The sequence below is a fragment of the Manduca sexta genome, chromosome 19 (assembly GCF_014839805.1).
Source record: "Manduca sexta isolate Smith_Timp_Sample1 chromosome 19, JHU_Msex_v1.0, whole genome shotgun sequence".
Taxonomy (NCBI): Eukaryota; Metazoa; Arthropoda; class Insecta; order Lepidoptera; family Sphingidae; genus Manduca; species Manduca sexta.
The window spans coordinates 6634892-6653897 of NC_051133.1; the positions used below are offsets into that span (position 1 = coordinate 6634892).

General features: G+C 32.5%; 1 protein-coding gene across 1 annotated transcript; it reads right to left on the reverse strand.

Annotated features, from left to right (window-relative positions):
• Nucleotides 1-527: 527 nt before the first annotated feature.
• Nucleotides 528-11862, reverse strand: LOC115445616 (monocarboxylate transporter 10). The gene is made up of 4 exons (XM_030171952.2): nucleotides 11846-11862; nucleotides 11324-11648; nucleotides 6096-7220; nucleotides 528-6012 (listed from the first exon to the last, which is right to left on the reverse strand). The coding sequence occupies exons 2-4, from the start codon at nucleotides 11571-11573 to the stop codon at nucleotides 5951-5953; spliced, it is 1437 nt and encodes a 478-aa protein (XP_030027812.1). The 5' UTR covers nucleotides 11574-11648; nucleotides 11846-11862; the 3' UTR covers nucleotides 528-5950.
• Between the last annotated feature and the right edge of the window lie 7144 nt (nucleotides 11863-19006).

Here is a 19006-nt window from a genome sequence, read left to right on the forward strand (position 1 = left end):
AAACTTATTACAATGTGTTGTGTACATCATAAAATTCTCTACAAATTTAATGAAGATCAGACAATGTCTCACATATTCAAACCTTTGGGGTTTATACCTAGTATACCTACATCTCGATACCTAGAGCGAAAAGTAAAAAGATATTGAACTATTTAAATCGCCATAGTAACTGTATATTATGTACCTAAAAAAACAGAAAACTGTTCTTTGTTCCGCACTCCAGACGAGGTGATTAGGCCTCTGTGCGTCCAACCATGCAAACCGTCTATCACAACGGTGCAACGGAATCGTGAGATTTTTAGTACCTAATTATTTTTTAATGTGTTAATGTTGAAATTGCCTGCAAAAAGAACCCAATATCACTATGCCCGACCTAGAAATCGAACTCGTGATCTCAGAGCGCTATCGTAGGTACCCGTGCACACAATACGCCACCGCGGCAGCCCTGTCTTATAAGCTGTGAGACCACTCACGTAGTACGTGGAAGGCGATATTGTTGATGGAGGTAGGAAATAATCACAACGAAAAATTATAAAACATATTTTATTTATATAACAATAAAATATCTGAGTACATTTATATATTAGTAGTATAAAGGTACCTATTTAAATGCTTATAACTTAATAAACTAATAACATTATGTACTTATAATAATCAATCCTTCTACTTATAAACATTTTAATAAGTTTTTGAACTACTTAATCACAGTTTTGTCATATTCTTCTTAACAATGATTTAAAGAGACAAAAAATATGTTGATTTATTACAAGGTAGATTAAAAAGTTTATAGGTAAGAGGTTTATATTTAACATAACTTAAAAAATGAGGATTGATTTTTTTTATCAGGAATACACAACTAACGTTTGTCTTATACAACGTAGACCCCAATAAAATATCACTAAATATAATCAATTGTAATCGTGTAAGGGTTTACATTTCTTGAAATCATTTAGGTATTTGTATATTATTTTATAGCTCCGCTCTATATTTAAAAGTACATACACATACAGATAAAGTAAATTTTGCTATGTAATCTGAATTGTTTTTCAATAATGACAATATTTCGATTTAGTCAGGGGGCTCTATTCCATATACGGTGGCGAATCGGTTACTAGCAATTACCGGAGTTCTAATCCAAGGGCAACTTTGATAACCGTATAGGTAAATGCGGTTTTTTGAGTCTTTTACCGTACAGCTATTAAAGATTTTTTTTTAGATTAGAACGCCCGTAATTACAATAAGATATTTATACATCTGTAGACGGAATGGATCCCTGACTATGTTTCTAAATTGAGTTATGATTATGAAATACAATAAGTATCATACTTATAATACCTAAGTAGGTAGGTACATATTGTAAATTTAAAGACTTAAAATTATTATGCCAACATGCATAAGGTCTGGCAATAAGAATTTAACATTAAATGTTTCAAATTTTATATTAATCTAATCTTTAGCAAACTTATATAGAGTATGTAAAAAATACTTAGACACAAGGAACAAAAGCCGGGAACAAGATTTCAGGCTTACCTATATTCTTGATTCCAGACACAGGTAATAAATATTACTATATTAAAATTTTTGACAATAACAAGAATCCGGTGTTTGACTTTAATTAATGTTTGAATGCGTATATATCAGTGTAATAATATGTATAGATGATTATAATAACATCTTCGCGACTACATTATGCAATTTTTTTTTTACAATATTGCTCCACGCATTAAATCGCAAATTAAGTAAATTTAAGTTTTATTTTTAAATAATATTAACCTTATAATAACAGACGTGGTAATCAAGGTTAGTATAGTAAATAGAGATACTTAACTATAGTCCTGCAAGTACACCGGGAATTCTTAAAAAATTCACATACTTATCTACAAGAGTTCACATCACGATCGCTATGATTGGAATTTTACAACACACGGTAAGATAGCTAATTAGATCAATTTTACCAGAAAATTTCGCAATACTGAGAAGTTATTGACCATTAATGTGGTTTTTCTTCAGAAAAATAAAGTTTCTCATTGAGAATTGTAGTTAGCCATGGTAAAAGTATAAAGAAAATTTTAACATAATAGGTATGCATAATAAAAAAGTAAAGCATCTCATGAACTAACACTAAGTTGGAGGCACATTAGCTTGACTCATTGAAATCTGAACAAGTTCATTATTTTTGAACTGACATTGAATTCGGACAAAGATTAATGGTATTCGCAAAAGTTAAATCATAATTCTTATCAAATGGAAATATTTTATCTCGATAAAATGCTTGTCGATGATCAAAAACAAATATTATCGAGACAATACCCCACAAATATTCGTAGGATAATTTGTCCAAATATTATAAATATTTTGAGGATTACTTACTCTTTCATATTTAGATATGATAAACGTGTTAATATATATTTCTTTTTATATATTTATAGTGTTTGATTTATTTGAACGGAAATGAAATATTGGCCTCTTTCACATTTTCATATACCTATTTATTACGCATGATCGGCTTATAAAAAAATAAACATTAAATAAATTATATTGGTTAATTACTTATCATGTTTTAAAATTATTAGGTACCTACCTACCTATATAATATATATGTAACTTTATATAAATTTTATATGTAGATTTTCATATCACAGGATACTTAAAAATTATTTTTCATCATTGTAATAGTCATTATGTTATAATTTTTTAAATTAATATAAGTAACATTTTTTTCTCAGATCTGTTATGATAAAGCGTAGCTAATAATTAAGAAATAAATATTTGCAATTCGTGATCTTTGATGTTATTCATAAAAATAATACATAAGGTTCATAGTGAGCTAAGACGAAAATAATGGCATAGAAATCATTCAAATAAAAAAAAAATAGAAACTATTAATTGTTGAGATTAAGATCGCCTAATCTCAATATTTACTATTTTTCTTTTTATTATCCAAAATATTAGGAATGTGGTCTTGATCTTGATGAGAATATTGACTTTTATAGCCAAATTTTTATAAAATATAATTGTCAAGAACATATTGCGAAGATATAATAAAAATATAAGTTGCCTTTAGTCAATATGTCAAAATATTTTTTGTCTGAGTTTTAAAAAATAAATATAAGAATCTTTTGAAAAATAATTTATTGTAATCTAGTTTCACGAATTTTTACGCTACCGAAAAAAAATGTAATCCAGATTTCGTTTATTAAAGCTACGGTAGAAAAAAGGCTTAATACCTTTTTCAGGTCCAAATAATATTAAAATATCTTAGTCATAATATTAGCATAGAATAATCAAAAATAATATTTTAACATACAATAATTTATTCGAGGCATATCTTACATTTATAGCTCCCATGGTGGCTAATTTTATGAATGATGGAAAGAACAAGAACTAAAAAAAACAGAGTGTTAAATATGAGAATTTAGACGTATTTTAAAACGTACAAACTTAATAATTGATTTACGTAATATCTGATAAATAAATAATTAATAATAAAAGGAAGTAGCCATATCGTATTAGACTGTAGATAACTAAACCTTAGCATCATATTATGTATTTCATACGAAAATCCACGCAGGTACCGTTCGAATATCTGAACTCGTGCGCAAAATCGGCCTAAGCGAAACCATAAGTTTATTAAATAGTAACGCCCATTAGATTTCAAAGGTAAATAAAAACTACAATCGTAAAAAAATATTTATATCATTATATGTATAATTTTGAAGCCTTTCATGTTTTATGTTATCCTTAAAGCTAATACTTTAATTGCGCAGTGAATCATGAACATTTAGTTCGCAGGCGGTAAATCTTTTTTTAAATATTTTATATATGTGTGCTTGTCAAAATATATAATGCGCTCTTTTCTTATGGGCTAGTTTCCTCCACTGAAAATTTCTAAGAAAATTTATATTATTGCCTCTAATTAAAATTTCCATAACTCAATTCAAAGACGATTTGATTTAAACGCAGTAGGACGTACGTTATAATTATATTTTTTAACATTATTTTAAAACTATTCACGGGGAATTTTTAGAAGTGAACCTACAAACATGTTCGTGTGTAGTGTATAATTGCGTTAAGCAAGGCATTCGCGTACATCCGTACGTGGATAACTATGGAACGGAAGGACCCATTGATTACACCGGCAGTTTTCTACCCACGCGCGGAAATAGTACGACCAGGCGGCATGGGTTTTAGAGCAAAATATTTTATAGATTACATGGAGTGAAATAATGCATTCAAATAGCACATGACGCGCGACATACACTGAATGGCGACATAGAAACACTAAGAGTCTAGGCAAACTAACCATTAAGTGTTCATAAATTATTCTTACATATACCCAGTGAGCTTAATAAAATCATAGGATAGTACTTTATTCAAATTCGAAAAAGTAGACCAAGTAAACAATAAAAAAGGTTTTTCTAAGTATAATTTTCCTACTGCAGTAATAGTTATTATCTGTATTCCGGGGCCCATACCATTGCTTGGTTTGCAATTATTTATAGAACTAATCATAGAAAGTCGGAGGCGGTTTCCGTCTTAAATCTGTACTTATTTACAAATCCATTACCTATTGCCAAGTATTTTCAATATTAAATGCCTTGAGTCGAGACAATGTTATGCATGTAAGCAACAGGTAAATTGTGCATTATGCAAAATAAACAATCATAAACTGGAAAAATAAAATAATTATATTTTTTTTTTGCTCATTTAGTACATAAAGTTCTAAATCACACGTATATAAGATACACTGTCTTAGATGTATTGTTTTATAAGGAATTATTAAATTAATTCGGCACGAGTAGGAAGTGTATGACTCACGGTCACCATTATTTAGGTATTCATATTATTATTCTTGTAATACGTGTTGCGATATTAACTGGTGCACGGAATAGTCTTATTAAACTAATGCCATGTATTAATAAATGAAAAAGTTTAAAGAGGTGTTTGGGTGTTCGGAGATGTCGAGTCCGATTTTATACTAGCGATATCTCTTGTTATGAACAGGCCGGTAAGTTACCACATCTTCGTTTAAAAAATATCAAGTGATATATGTACAGATATAATTTTAAGACAGTTTTACCGCAAGTATCATTTATGATTTAAATAATATGTTCCGACAGTAAAGAGCGTTCCAATTTAAAATATATGATAAACTTAATTATAAACAGATTTATATTATTGGTAAAGAATTCTATTAGAATTATTAAAAACGTTAATACATAAATAAAATAAATATTTGTAAAAGCTTTATTTCAAATGAAATAAAAATATTTTGACTCCCAATAAGGAATATACTTAAAACTAATTTTATTAATAATTATAACGTTTAAAATAATGACATGTCATAAATCGTTATATTAGGAACTTTCATTGGTAACTAAAAGGCGAAAACAATATATAATTATTATGTGCAGACAAAATGCTAATACATCCAACAGCGAATATCCATCCGTATGCAGAAATAGTACCAATAGTTTCATTCAATTGACATTTCATTCAATTAGGTAAATGCCTATTCTTATATATTAAAAACCTGCACTATAATTAGAATTATACATAATATTGTAGAGGTAGATATATACAGAGATATGTCGCAGGTGTATACAGCACACGTCATGTATAGTTGTACCTTAGACTAAAAAGTATTATTGCGGCAGTCATAAAGAATATGTAAAATTGTAACCATTGACCAAGAACGACCTAATGAAAATTTCATACAAGTCAGTAAATATATTACCATTTGGAAACTTTTAAAGCATAGGTAATCTACATTTTTTTAAAGTACCTAATACTATGAAATGAAATCTTAACGCAAAATTTTAAATTTTGCATACATTTAATAATAATATTCGATTTGATAACAAAAAATCCATCAGTAACAGTCTCACGAAATCAAGTTAGCACATAGGCCGTTCTTGTTCTTTCGGCGGCATATTATATTTATAAAATGTTATAAAGCTGTTTGCTGTTTTAAATTTCCGTTGGATGATAGCAGCGGCGGTGAAGATTTTTCTGAAAACGCATTAACAATATTGTCATCCATGTTTTATCCTAAATAACGAATATTTACTTAAATGTGCGATAATTACACTCACCGACGTCGGCTGCAGAAGTCATTGACGTAGCATGGCCATTTACAGTTGTGTTGTCCGAATTTCGACCCCCATTGACCAGGCGTATTGCAAACATCAAACTAGCACCCAATAACGGAGATATGCCAGCGAGGACAAACGCTAATGTATAAGATTTGTAGATGCTAAACAGATATCCTGCTACTGGAGGTCCGACCGACAGAGGGGTGGCGGCCATACCCAGCATACATCCTATTGCTTGTGCTGCGTACGCAGAACCACATAATTCGAAAGCTATAGGACCAATTAACGCTATGAACGCACCATCAAACACGCCCATGCCTAGAGATATCGCTACTAACAATGGGAAAGATCGCACAAAAGGTAAAATGATTGTTAATGTACCGATGACGTAAAAGGAAATCTGCTGTAATAAAATTCGATCAATGCCAGGCTTATCAGCTAGGAAGCCAAAAATCAATCTACCGAGACCAGAAGTTATAGCGATACATTGTAAAGCTATATTATTGTTGACGTCTGTAAAATTGTCTTCTATAAACTTTTTTATGTGAACGTAAGGAACGAAGTATCCAAAAAGCGCAACAGGCATGGAGAGTGCCCAAAGCCTGTACTTTTTGTTTTTCCATATTTCAATATTAATGACACTTTTAAAAAGTGACATAAAGCCGTCACCTTCCCTAGAAGGTTTTGGAATTACCGTTAATGGAATAGGTTTAAATAATAGTCCGCAGAGAGCTATACCAGACGTAAACAGGGCTAAAAGTCGAAACATCCAATCGAGACCGTGATTTTTTATCATATATCCCATGAGAGGCGGCATACAAACCGTGAAAGCGGAACTGCCTATAGTAACAATACCATTTACTAATCCAAGATGTTTTTTGAAATAATGACCGAGAATAGCCAGGGACGGTGTATAAGCAAAAGAAGCTCCAAGACCGTACATAATGCCGTAGGTGAAGTACAGCGCATTTACGTTATGCACAACGAAGGAAGATATAATTAAACCAGCGGTAGCTATAGTTCCACCTAATACCGCAGTCAAACGCAATCCCATAAGTCCCGTCAGCACTCCCGAGACAGGGGAAAGGAAAAATGTCGTTCCCATTGTCAACGCGCCCACCAAAGCTGAAAAGTAAGACGAAACGTGTTAACCGATTACGTTAGATATACAATATCATTACATAATACGCATTACATCTAGCTTTGGCCTGCGCACCCCGCGTAAGACATTTGCCAAAAATAACATCCTGCTTTGCATTTTTCGAGGATATGTTTTATAATAAGTATTTGAAGTTTGCAGCCTACAGAATAAGTATCAAGACCGTAAAGCTGGTAAATTCTTGGGTGATGTGGGTTTACAATACATCAGTACAGAACTCCTGTCATGAAATTGAAGATTAAATAAAATTGGCGAATCGTGTTTGCAGTAGCCACAACTTCGCCTATGTATTCGAGAATACAGGTGTGACCTTGTGTCATTACGTAACATTTACGCGTACATTATTCTTTATTTGATATTTAAATTAAATAGTCGTAGTTCGGCAAAACATCATGAACTAACTCAAACCCATGGAGTTAATATGTACTATCGTATAGTCAGACCTCATTATCACTTAAACTTGCGTGTTATGAAAGGTCATATGAGGCCAAACTACATTTCCTAAAATTTAATTAATAATCACTCTGTATGGGCATGGCTTTATCTTAGTAATTGATTTAGTGGAATTGTTCAAATCGTTAATGGCGGGACGTGTACATCGTTCTGTGGCTCAGCGAATTAATAAAATCGAATCGTATTACGCATGATTAGTGTGGGTTCGTGTAACCAATCCTTTTGTCAATCCTCTGAAGTGTGGAGGTATTGTATAAACTGTAACATGTCATAATTATTTAGAACCCTAACATAGAGCCAATCGCATCATAGAGTTAACAACAAAACATCGTCCTAATTCCTATCAAGTTAAATCTTAAAACCTAATATATAACATACTATGGTATATGTATTATGATAACCATAAATAAAAGGTGTTACGTATTTAAATGATTTTTATAAACAGGAAAGTACTTGTACCGCTAGCGCATAAAAAAGAGTAATAAATGCCCTGCGGCGTTTTATTCATTTAATATTATATTTAGTGTTAAAACATACATATAATTCTTTTTATAGCTCTACAGTCACTCTCTATTACGAAGAAATATGTTCTATTGTTATGCGTCAGAAAAAATATTATCAGTGTTTTTATTTGTGTTATCAATTTACAAAAGACTCCGACCAAACTTTGAGGTGCCGAAATTTATAAAACACAGTATGAAATCGTTAACAGCCACGCTGTTGTTTATGTTATTTACTTAAGCGTACATACTTGATACTTTAAGTGAATACTGAATTATATGTATAAATAAATAAATGAATTGCCTAGTACATTAGTTCCATAGCTCTTGAATATGATTGTCTTCAACAAATCTTTGTTACTAAATACATCAATGTATCTTTTGTCCTCACTCTATACTATACTAAAACTTTGTATAACGTAGAAAATGGTTGGTCCCTGGAGTTTCGTTAAAGCGTTAACACTGTGTTAGGATTTAGAGCTGTAATCTCCTGGTGGGTAACGGGCGTCACCTACTTTTACAAAAATCAATTTTAGTAGATATCTGGTCCCTATTTACGCGATACGTAGCTGACATCACAAGATAACATTCATATGGGAAGACCACTTATCTCAAATCAGATCTATCGATAAAACTATAGACAGCTTCGATACCGCTGTTGTATTGCGTGCGCGTTACAACACCTTTCCGAGGTATCGGATTCAAATCTCGGATTAATTCGAACCCGGTACCTTAGAAACAAACGGTCAGGGATTTAATCCCGATATAGCGAAAGGCTCACCCCCAATATCACATCATGGGATGGTGTGTTCCATAGCGAATAGTGGGTGCCCTGGTTGTGCCTCTGCCAACCGCTTCGGGTATAAAAACCGTGCGTGTGTGTATGTATGTTTAGACTCGGTAATAATATAGCTTTTAAATTAATGAAAGAATGTTCAGAATAATAACAGTAGTTTCCTAAGGTAACGCATTAGGAAAAACACGCACTTCCGATTTATAACATATAGGTATAGTTTCTACTTTATAAAGAAAGCGAAGATACATCCTACTTTAAATATTTTTAAATCGTGTATTATAAACATAGAACAAATTTCAAAATCTAGGAAGAAATGTATCCTAGTAAGTCGATTTGGAATCCATATAATCATCCCGTCGACAAATCGTAATAAAATTGGACGCAATGAATTGGCCTTCGACGCAGCGGCCGACATTCATCATGCGCGGCACTTCTATCTGGCGCCACAAGACAATATTATCTTTAATACGTTTGCCAGACAAGGAACAATTTGACTGAACGAATGTGAAGAGAACTATCGCGAAATATCTGGGCAGTTATGCTAAACTGATGCGACATTGAGAATTTTTGTTATTAAGCATAGGTCCAGCTTAAGTGGAGGCTAGGCGGTTTCTAACTGCCTATATTTGTGTAGTGGCCAGAATTTTGTGACCCATTTACTTAATTATTTAAAAAACATATTAACTTTAGTGTATCATCAACAATTATAAAAAGCTATTTTAATATCCAAAAAATAAACAAACAAATATAATAATGTGGATGTGTTTTTTAGCCTTTGGAGCAAAAAGCTCTCCTGGATACATTTCTGAAAGGTACTTTTACATATGTAGTATGTACCAATATTTTAAAATTTTGAAATAATTTAAACTTGTGGACATTAAACAGACTGATAACAATATTTTTTTTATTTTTGGGTCAATTTAGGAAAACCCATTATATTCAATATCCTAGAGATTATTGAGGCTATATTATGCTTATAGCATTTAATCTCATTTCAGAAACTTATTAATCTATATCTACACTAATATAATAAATATGAAAGTTACAAAGTTTGTTACTTCATCACACCAGATTGGCTGAACAAATTTGGATAAAATTTGGCACAGGTACGAATTATAATCTGGAATAGCACTTAAACTACTTTTTATCCTGGGAAAATATATAGTGGGACATTTATCCTAAAAATACTTTTTCAAAGAAGCGGAGCCACAAGCAAAAGTCAGTGCAATATGTTAATAGAAATGTTATATAATGTAGGTACTGATAGAAGACATGTTCATTATTATCACATACAATGAACATGAAACATTATATTATCAACATTGTGCATACATAAATCTGGTTGAAACAAAGTACAAGTAAGTCAGCTTGATAACATTTGATGCCCTCCAACAATTTATAAAACAAATGTTATGATAATGAGAATATTATGATAATATGCAAAATTGGTATAAGCCTCCATTTCATATTATTGTGTTTTGTTCCTACTATTAAATAAATGTTCAATAGAATAAAGGTTTTAAATTATTTAAAAAATGACAATTGCTCTTAGCAAGTTTAATTGAAAATTATGAGTATGATATATTTTAACTTTGGCTGTATTATTAATAAGCATTTTAACTATCAAACTTATCTTCTATTGTTAATTGAAATTATGGCTTCATGTCCTTATCTCAAAAATATCAAACATATACAAGGTCCAGAGAAGACAATATAAAATATTAAAAACAAATCAATTTTAAACAGCTAATGACTTATTTTTCTGAGCATCAATTAGAAGAAAGATAAATAGTGTTTGGAACCTATATAAACACAGTATATTTATATTTTAAAATGTATAATTCCTATAATACTAAACCATACATAGGAGCTATAAGTTCCTACCATAATTAGATAAATACTTAAATGTAAACCAAATATAGAAGCTACTTCTAAAAAAAATAACTGTTAGAAGTTATTGATAGTACTAAATATATAACAGTAACTGTTAAAAACTGTGCAATTAGTTACATATAAAATTTATTATAATAAAAACCAGTTTTATTTTAAATATTACCTATGTACCTATTTTTTGGTTACAGTATTGCGTCGACTAAATAAGCAACAGGAAAATATGTTAAATATGTTCAAATCGCAATTTTGTTACACCTAAAAAAAATCTATTTATATAGACTAAATATTTTTATTTCAAAATGTCAAGGCTTCAACAATATTTGAATACCTCTCAGAACTAATGAAATGGTTGTGGCGATATTAATATGACGACATCTTCTACTCAATTAAATAAGAAGCGAACATAAAAATATTTTTGAATACTTACAAGCACTACTTTCTGAATTTGGAATATTTTTATCCCTTAGTTGTTTTTCCAGCACTGTATATATCACGCTATATGAATTAATTACGCCAAATAGTAGACCATTTGTTAGAAAAGACCCAATCATGACCGCGTAAGCTCTGAAACCTCCATCAGGAGGTTCTCTTCGTTCTTCCTCTCGAACGAAGCCATTTGTCTCGGTTTTATTCTGGTCAGTCAATAAATCAGAATTTTCTCTTGGCTCTGTATCCATGTTTTGATATAAAATATTGAAAATTCAGAAATTTACTTCACCGCTTCATAACCACATGGTATCTCCAAAAATGATCTATGAAAATGTAATCCTATTTCAATGACTTACGTTAACTATTAAAAATAATATTTAAAATTGTCTATATAACTTTCAATTATTTTTAGAATTCATTGAAATAATATTCAAGATATTCCAAACTATGTACCTACAATACGTCTCTTGTTACTTGAACAAATTAAAATTTTACAATTGACAATTGACAAGCTACCTACATGCTAGTGATAGGATAGTGAGTATTAGTCAACTGTCATTTGTCAATATTTACGATTCCTTCATGTTAGGCGCACAAGGCTAGTGAATAGAGATTGAACGTATCATTCGATTGTGAACACAAGAATATCTCGATTATGATATAAGATACCGTCAAATATTCAAGGGTTGGATTTAGAGAGAACCATAGAAACCACACGAACATTTTATTTGTAAATTGAAAAAATAACATACTTTATTCGTGATAAATTCGGTCTATAGTAATTCACTCCAAAGTCCAACCACATACTTAGTAGGTTAGTTACATATTCAGATGTGTACACACCAAAACTTCATTTTGTTTCTGGACCATAATATTGTTATGATCAGGGATGGTATAACCACTAGACAGCTAAAAACAAGCGATTGGCTTGTGTTAACACATCTGACAAGAAGATCCAATGTAACTTACCATTTAAAACCTTTAAATCAGATTCACAGATTACTTAGAGAAGCTACGCTTACCAGATTCTATCACCTCCATGAGCCGTAAACAGTTCCGCGTTGGCGAATAATTAAATATTGTAGTGGCCTTTTGCAATTTAAGATGTTAAAAAAAAACATAATTCGAGATTTCAAAAAAAAATTTACTATATTTCACAGGCAAATCAATAATTCAAGTACCTAATTTATCTAAGAATGACACATAATCAAATTGTATTTAAATTTTTACAGAGTTCATGTAATACTGGTCAAGTTGAGGCCCCTTTCAATCTTATTATATATGCATCTCTTTCCAACGAAAACATATTTTACATTATTCTCTTTCGTTTTATTATTTAACACTTAAACAAATTAATTGCTAAATATATACTGAAAGCAACGCGATCATTGTGTCGAAAAAATAGAGGTGAAATGTTCGCGCTCCAATCCAATTTTCGCGCCAAGTGCCCCTCGAGCTGTCATTTCATTCACTGTAAGTTGCTACCCAAATTTATATTATTTTAAAATATCGATTTGTTTTGCAAAACTACAGCGGTCGATCTAAAACAACAAATATTTTCAGTTACCAAGAGTAACTTACATTATTTATCTCCAGTCTACTCCGGTTGACTATTTATTTATTATTTATTAGATTTTCCAGAAAACATAGCACAACGATTACAAGTATTAAAAAATCATAACTTATACATACGTATAATGTAAACTCAATGTATGAAAAGTCAACATGAATATACTTAATTTAAAAATTATTTCAAGTGTGTGAATATTGAATGAGAGTGAAGGAACTGAAAGTGCATCTATATATTGCGCACAAACTTGTGCACTATACTATCTCTTGCGTACTTGAGTGACCTTCGTTGAGATTGGCCGCCGTGAACAAAATTCAGTAAGGAAAGAATCAATTTAGCGTTATAAATAAGAGATGCAACGTAAGGATTTATTGAAAGTGTTATCAATAAAACTAAAAATACATAAAGTAGAAGATTTTTATTCGTTTTGCTAGCTTAAATACTTATAATCCAGTGATTATGTAACATAGTTATTAATTTTAGATATCCATAAAACTCTGATATAAAAATTAAACCCATTTAATTTTTATATCAGGGTTTTATGTTATAACAATCCATTGTTATAATAAGACGAGAGAACTGGTTCCCATCAATACATAGTATCATATGCTCTCGGCATTTCATTGGACACTGTTTTATTTACACGAAACACCGTCGGAATCTACCAAACTCGTCAATACCTGCATTAAATTTGACTTTGCTGGTGAATATTCCAAGTAAATACATATTACAAAGTGTGCAGTGGCGGCCTTGACATCGTGCGAGATTCCGGGTAATTGCTCAAATTTAGCTCGAAGAACGCCGGTAGTTCTATAGTTTATTGTAATTTAACAGCTTTTTACCGAGTGCTTTTATATACCCAGACTTTTTTTGGTACTTGAATACCAAATCAGGGTTTTGATATCTTATTTAGCCTTTAACTAAAATAGCAATTTGCAACGGTTTGTAGTTGACTGACCGAAAAGTGTTTATTTTAGCAGGTCTGTGAATTTACCATAGCCGATAGACAAAGCATCTATCGATATCGATAAGATGTCAGAAGGGATCGCAACACAATAAAATTTCTTGCTGTCTAAGACACAGTAACACTCCTCAGAACAAGAACAAGCATAGAAGGAATCTAAATTACCCTCATATACTTATCCTATTTTTTCAAATAGGCCAAAACCGTTGAAAAGAACGAGACAAATATTATGTTGCTAAGGTCGGCTTGCGTACACTTTAAAATAACCAAATGGTTACCTTTGGTCCTCTTTATGATGCCGAATTAAAAAGCAAATAAAATGTCAAATGTTCCAACTTGCCAATCTCAAAACAATGTCACAAACGCGCTCACACAATTTAGTTACGTTATACTTCAGCGCGTACTTTTCTAAAGTGGCTACATGTTGTGTAATATTTTTGTTGTTAATTGTAATAAATACACAGTGCTGTTTAAGTAAAATATAGCCCTAGGAACAAGCAATGGCCTGCGTTATTGTGGGATGTAAATCTCATTCTTCTCGTAAAGAAAATAAGACTGAAATCATCAGCTTCCATCGGTGAGTAAACAAAAAACCTAATATATTTGCTTAAACCCTATACATAAATGCAAAAAGTGTTATTAATTATACTTTATTATGCTGTAGTCATATTATAATCTGCTGTTGGCCATTTGATACAGTCATTATGAAGTATTTTTCATTTTTACCAATTTACGTAGTCGTGTTCAATAGTGTTGTACTGCATATTTTATCGATAACATAGATGTTAGTATATTGTAGTTTACTATTTTGCATAAATTGCCTTTTAATTTCAATATACGGTTGTGTAGTGGTAAAAGCCACTTGGAAACCGTGCGCGAAGGCTGGGGTCGAGGAAGCTATCTGATTTTCATAGTATATTTCATACAATGTGTTTCATTGCAGATTCCCCACAGATGATGCTATGAAGCAAAAATGGATCGTTGCCATAGCTCGTCCCAATTGACATTGGAAGAAAAAACACCGTGTTTGCTCTAAGCATTTCGACAAAAATTATTTTATAAACTTTGAAATAAGTTATCAAACATATGTGACACGAATGATACCGCTGAGTTTTAATTTTACTGTCCCATTTTAGTAGCTTCTGTCAAACCACACCTCTTGGGTATCTTTTAATCCCTAAGAAAGTCAGAAAAGAACAGAAGGCGTACTAGCTTTCTCCTAGACGAAATTCCGGCCGATTTCTTGTTACTTACAGCGGTTTCCATTCCTTCCGAAATTTCTAACTTTTTCTTAATTTAATAGTCTAAATGCTAAACCATTTTTGTGTGCATGACGTTTCGGAAGGCATGGAAACTGCTATAAATAGCAAAATGAAAATTGGACAAAATTTAGCTCGAAGAAAGCCGGTAGTTCTATAGTTTATTGTAATTTAACAGCTTAACGAGTGCTTTTATATACCCAGACTTCTTATGGTACTTGAATACCAAATCAGGGTTTTGATATCTTTTTTTTTAGCCTTTATCTAAAATAGCAATTTGGAACGGTTTGTAGTTGACTGACCGAAAAGTGTTTATTTTAGCAGGTCTGTGAATTTACCATAGCCGATAGACAAAGCACCAACCGATATCGATAAGATGTTAGAAGGGATCGCAACATAATTAAATTTCTTGCTGTCTAAGACAGAGTACACTCAAATGTCATAGTGTTACTTCTATGCTTGTCATTGTTCTAAGGGCAGGGCCAATTTTGGGAGTAGGACCAAAAGCCCAGTCTAGTGGTTCAAACTAAAGTCTTGTGATTACATCATCGCTGATTATAGTACTACCAGTGGCGGCACAGTGAAACTTCTCTAAACATAACCCTTAACTATGGACGTCATTTTTTTGTTACACTACCATGGACGCGCGGTCTCACGGACCGCTATGTTTTGAGTTAAAATACAACGTAAATATTAGTTTTGTTTGTACGCTATTATATTTATTATTTTCTATGTATATTATAATGAAATAATTTAGAAGCTTTTAATCAATCTTTATTTATTTCTCACCTAATTAAATCATATTAACAGTTAAAGGCACTATTTGGCATAAATTTACTTGAGATCGGTTTTAGGGCTGGAAACTTAAATAAATTAAACTTTTTTTAAAAAAATTACATTATTATCTATAAATCTAAGGCATATTATAACATAAAGTTAAAAAACGTCTTCTCAAATTCAGATATAAATTTTTTGACAATGGTCCAATATGTAACAAATTATTGGCAGTTTTTACACTAGGGTTTGGAACACTGTAACCGTATGACCTGTTTATAACTTATACAATTAAAATTGGACTTTCTCTTTAGTTTTGGCTTCAAAGGCGACATGCTGTGCGCTTTGACGAGCCAGAATCCTGACTAGGGGGTTCGTCTAGAGCAGAGGTTTCCAAATTTATATTTCTCATAGACCCCTTTCAAAACTTTTGCTGGTTCCGGTGGATCTTTATATTTTTTTTAGGTTTCACAGAGAAAGTGCATTACAACTACCGGCCATACATCGCGGGGTGCTTTGTTGGGGTCATCGTGCCTTTTACGACTCCTATCAATATTTTCTGCCTGTATTGATAGGTGACGTCAAGCCAATATTTTAGTATTGTACTAGCAAACTAGATAAATTTTCGCGGACCCCCCTTTGGGGCTGATACTCCCTATAATGTTATCGTCTATGCTAGAGATATCGGTATTATCTTCATAGTCACTTATACATTTTCGAATAAAATAAGCTTCTGATAAAAAGCAATCCTCAATAGTTTCCTCGTTATCAGACTGTTCTGACTCTAAGAGTAGATCATAAATATGTTGCAGCTGTGACGTTGGCGTTTGTATTGACGTAGATGCACTTTCATTAATATTTGTTAACATTTTAAATGAAAATAACGTAAAAAAAAACAAAATAGGCGTAAAAATTTGTATCGGAAACGTGGACGTGCGGTCTCACAGACCGCGGTCAAAGTTTAAAGAAAAATAACTGGCCTTATTTGCAGCCGCCGACACAGTCTCCCATTTTAACATAAGTTACGCCACTAAAACTGAAGCTACTGAGCGCCTTATACACGGGGAGCAAGTGGAAAGGTGTAAACACGAAATTTTCAAACTGCGAGCGGCCTGTGAGACCGCGCGTCCACAGTTAAAGGATAAATCAGTATTTTTTTTAGCTTGGGCTCCGTCCACTTTTTATTAATAATCCCTTTTTTTTATTTCAAATACCAACTCGATTAGGATATACTTAATATTTGCTAGTGGCACCTTAATTAAGCTGCACTTGTACCTTGCATCTAACATTTGTAAAATATAAGTTTAAGTGGATTAGGCACCGTCGCGCCCACCGGTTGAAGCAACCTGAATTTTAAAATAAATAAGTAAATCAGCAATTTAAACTTCTTTAATTTTTTTCCCCAATTCACAATTCTTTTTATTTTATACTTAACTAGCTTTTGCCCGCGGCTCCGCCCGCGTTATAAAGTTATTCAGGCTAAAGTTTTCCGTTATAAAAGTAGTAGTTTCCCGGGAGCCTATGTTCTTCCCAGGGTCTCAAACTGTCTCCATACCAAATTTCATCTTAATACGTTGGGTAGTTTTTGAGTTTAACACGTTCAGGCAGACAGATGCAGTGGAGGACTTTGTTTTATAATATATTTTATAGAACTTTTTAAGAGGAACAATCCCGTCATACATCATTGTTGCATAACTCTAACCGTTTACGCAGCGCACACAACGGAAGCTCTCAAAAATAATAAATTGTCCCCGTTTTTGCAACATGTTTCATTACTGCTCCGCTCCTATTAGTCATAGCGTGATGATATATAACTTAGAGCACTCTACAAACAAAGGGCTATTCAACACAAAAATAATTTTTCAGTTCGAATCGGTAGTTCCTGAGATTAGCCATTACTGCTCCGCTCCTATTAGGTATAGCGTGATGATATATATCATTTAGCACTCTACGAACAAAGGGCTATCCAACGCAAAAAGAATTTTTCAGTTTGGACCGGTAGTTCCTGAGATTAGCCATTACTGCTCCGCTCCTATTGGGTATAGCGTGATGATATATAGCCTATAGCACTCCACGAACAAAGGGCTATCCAACGCAAAAAGATTTTTTCAGTTTGGACCGGTAGTTCCTGAGATTAGCCATTACTGCTCCGCTCCTATTGGGTATAGCGTAATGATATATAGCCTATAGCACTCCACGAACAAAGGGCTATCCAACGCAAAAAGATTTTTCAGTTTGGACCGGTAGTTCCTGAGATTAGCCATTACTGCTCCGCTCCTATTGGGTATAGCGTGATGATGTATAGCCTATAGCACTCCACGAACAAAGGGCTATCCAACGCAAAAAGATTTTTTCTGTTTGGACCGGTAGTTCCTGAGATTAGCCATTACTGCTCCGCTCCTATTGGGTATAGCGTGATGATATATAGCTTATAGCACTCCACGAACAAAGGGCTATCCAACGCAAAAAGAATTTTTCAGTTTGGACCGGTAGTTCCTGAGATTAGCGCGTTCAAACAAACAAACAAACAAACTCTTCAGCTTTATATAATAGTATAGATAGGGGACCGGACTCATTTTTGTTCTTTATTATTATGAAATATTTACGTTATATAAATTATAACACAGAAAGAATTATTTAAATCCGGTAAAAAATCAACAAGTTATGTCTTTCAATTTCGGTAGAAAATAACAAGAAACAGAAAAGAGGCGCAATACCCATGAGTAACGTCATCGGGCATTACGACGCGTGCGAAAGAAAGAGATGAAGCGATATTCCCACTTTGCGCCCACTTCGGCACATAGTAATATTGAAATATGAATTACTGGCCCATTTTTTAACCAATTTTAATGCATTTTCGCAGGAGGGTTTCTTTATCGTATTAATAATCATTACATATAGAATAATGTACAAATCAAGTGGTATGGTATGGTACAGGACGGTCCCCTATTGTGCCCAAAAGCTACAATTTAGGGTGCCTTAAAATTACCCGCACGGCTGCAACATTGCAATCGCGCGCCAATAAGTACTATTATGTACTTGAGAGGACGCGACTTGTATGTTTTCTTACTGCTAAAGTATAGGAGCAAATTTTCAAGCACACATTTAAGTATT

What these genes read in the sequence shown, in the direction of transcription:
- LOC115445616 (XM_030171952.2), bottom strand. Translation starts at nt 11,573, where the DNA reads ATGGATACAGAGCCAAGAGAAAATTCTGATTTATTGACTGACCAGAAT. An exon ending in AAATTCAGAAAGTAGTGCTT is followed by an intron (nt 7,221 to 11,323) that starts GTAAGTATTCAA and finishes CTTACTTTTCAG; the next exon opens with CTTTGGTGGGCGCGTTGACA. An exon ending in GACTTCTGCAGCCGACGTCG is followed by an intron (nt 6,013 to 6,095) that starts GTGAGTGTAATT and finishes ATGCGTTTTCAG; the next exon opens with AAAAATCTTCACCGCCGCTG.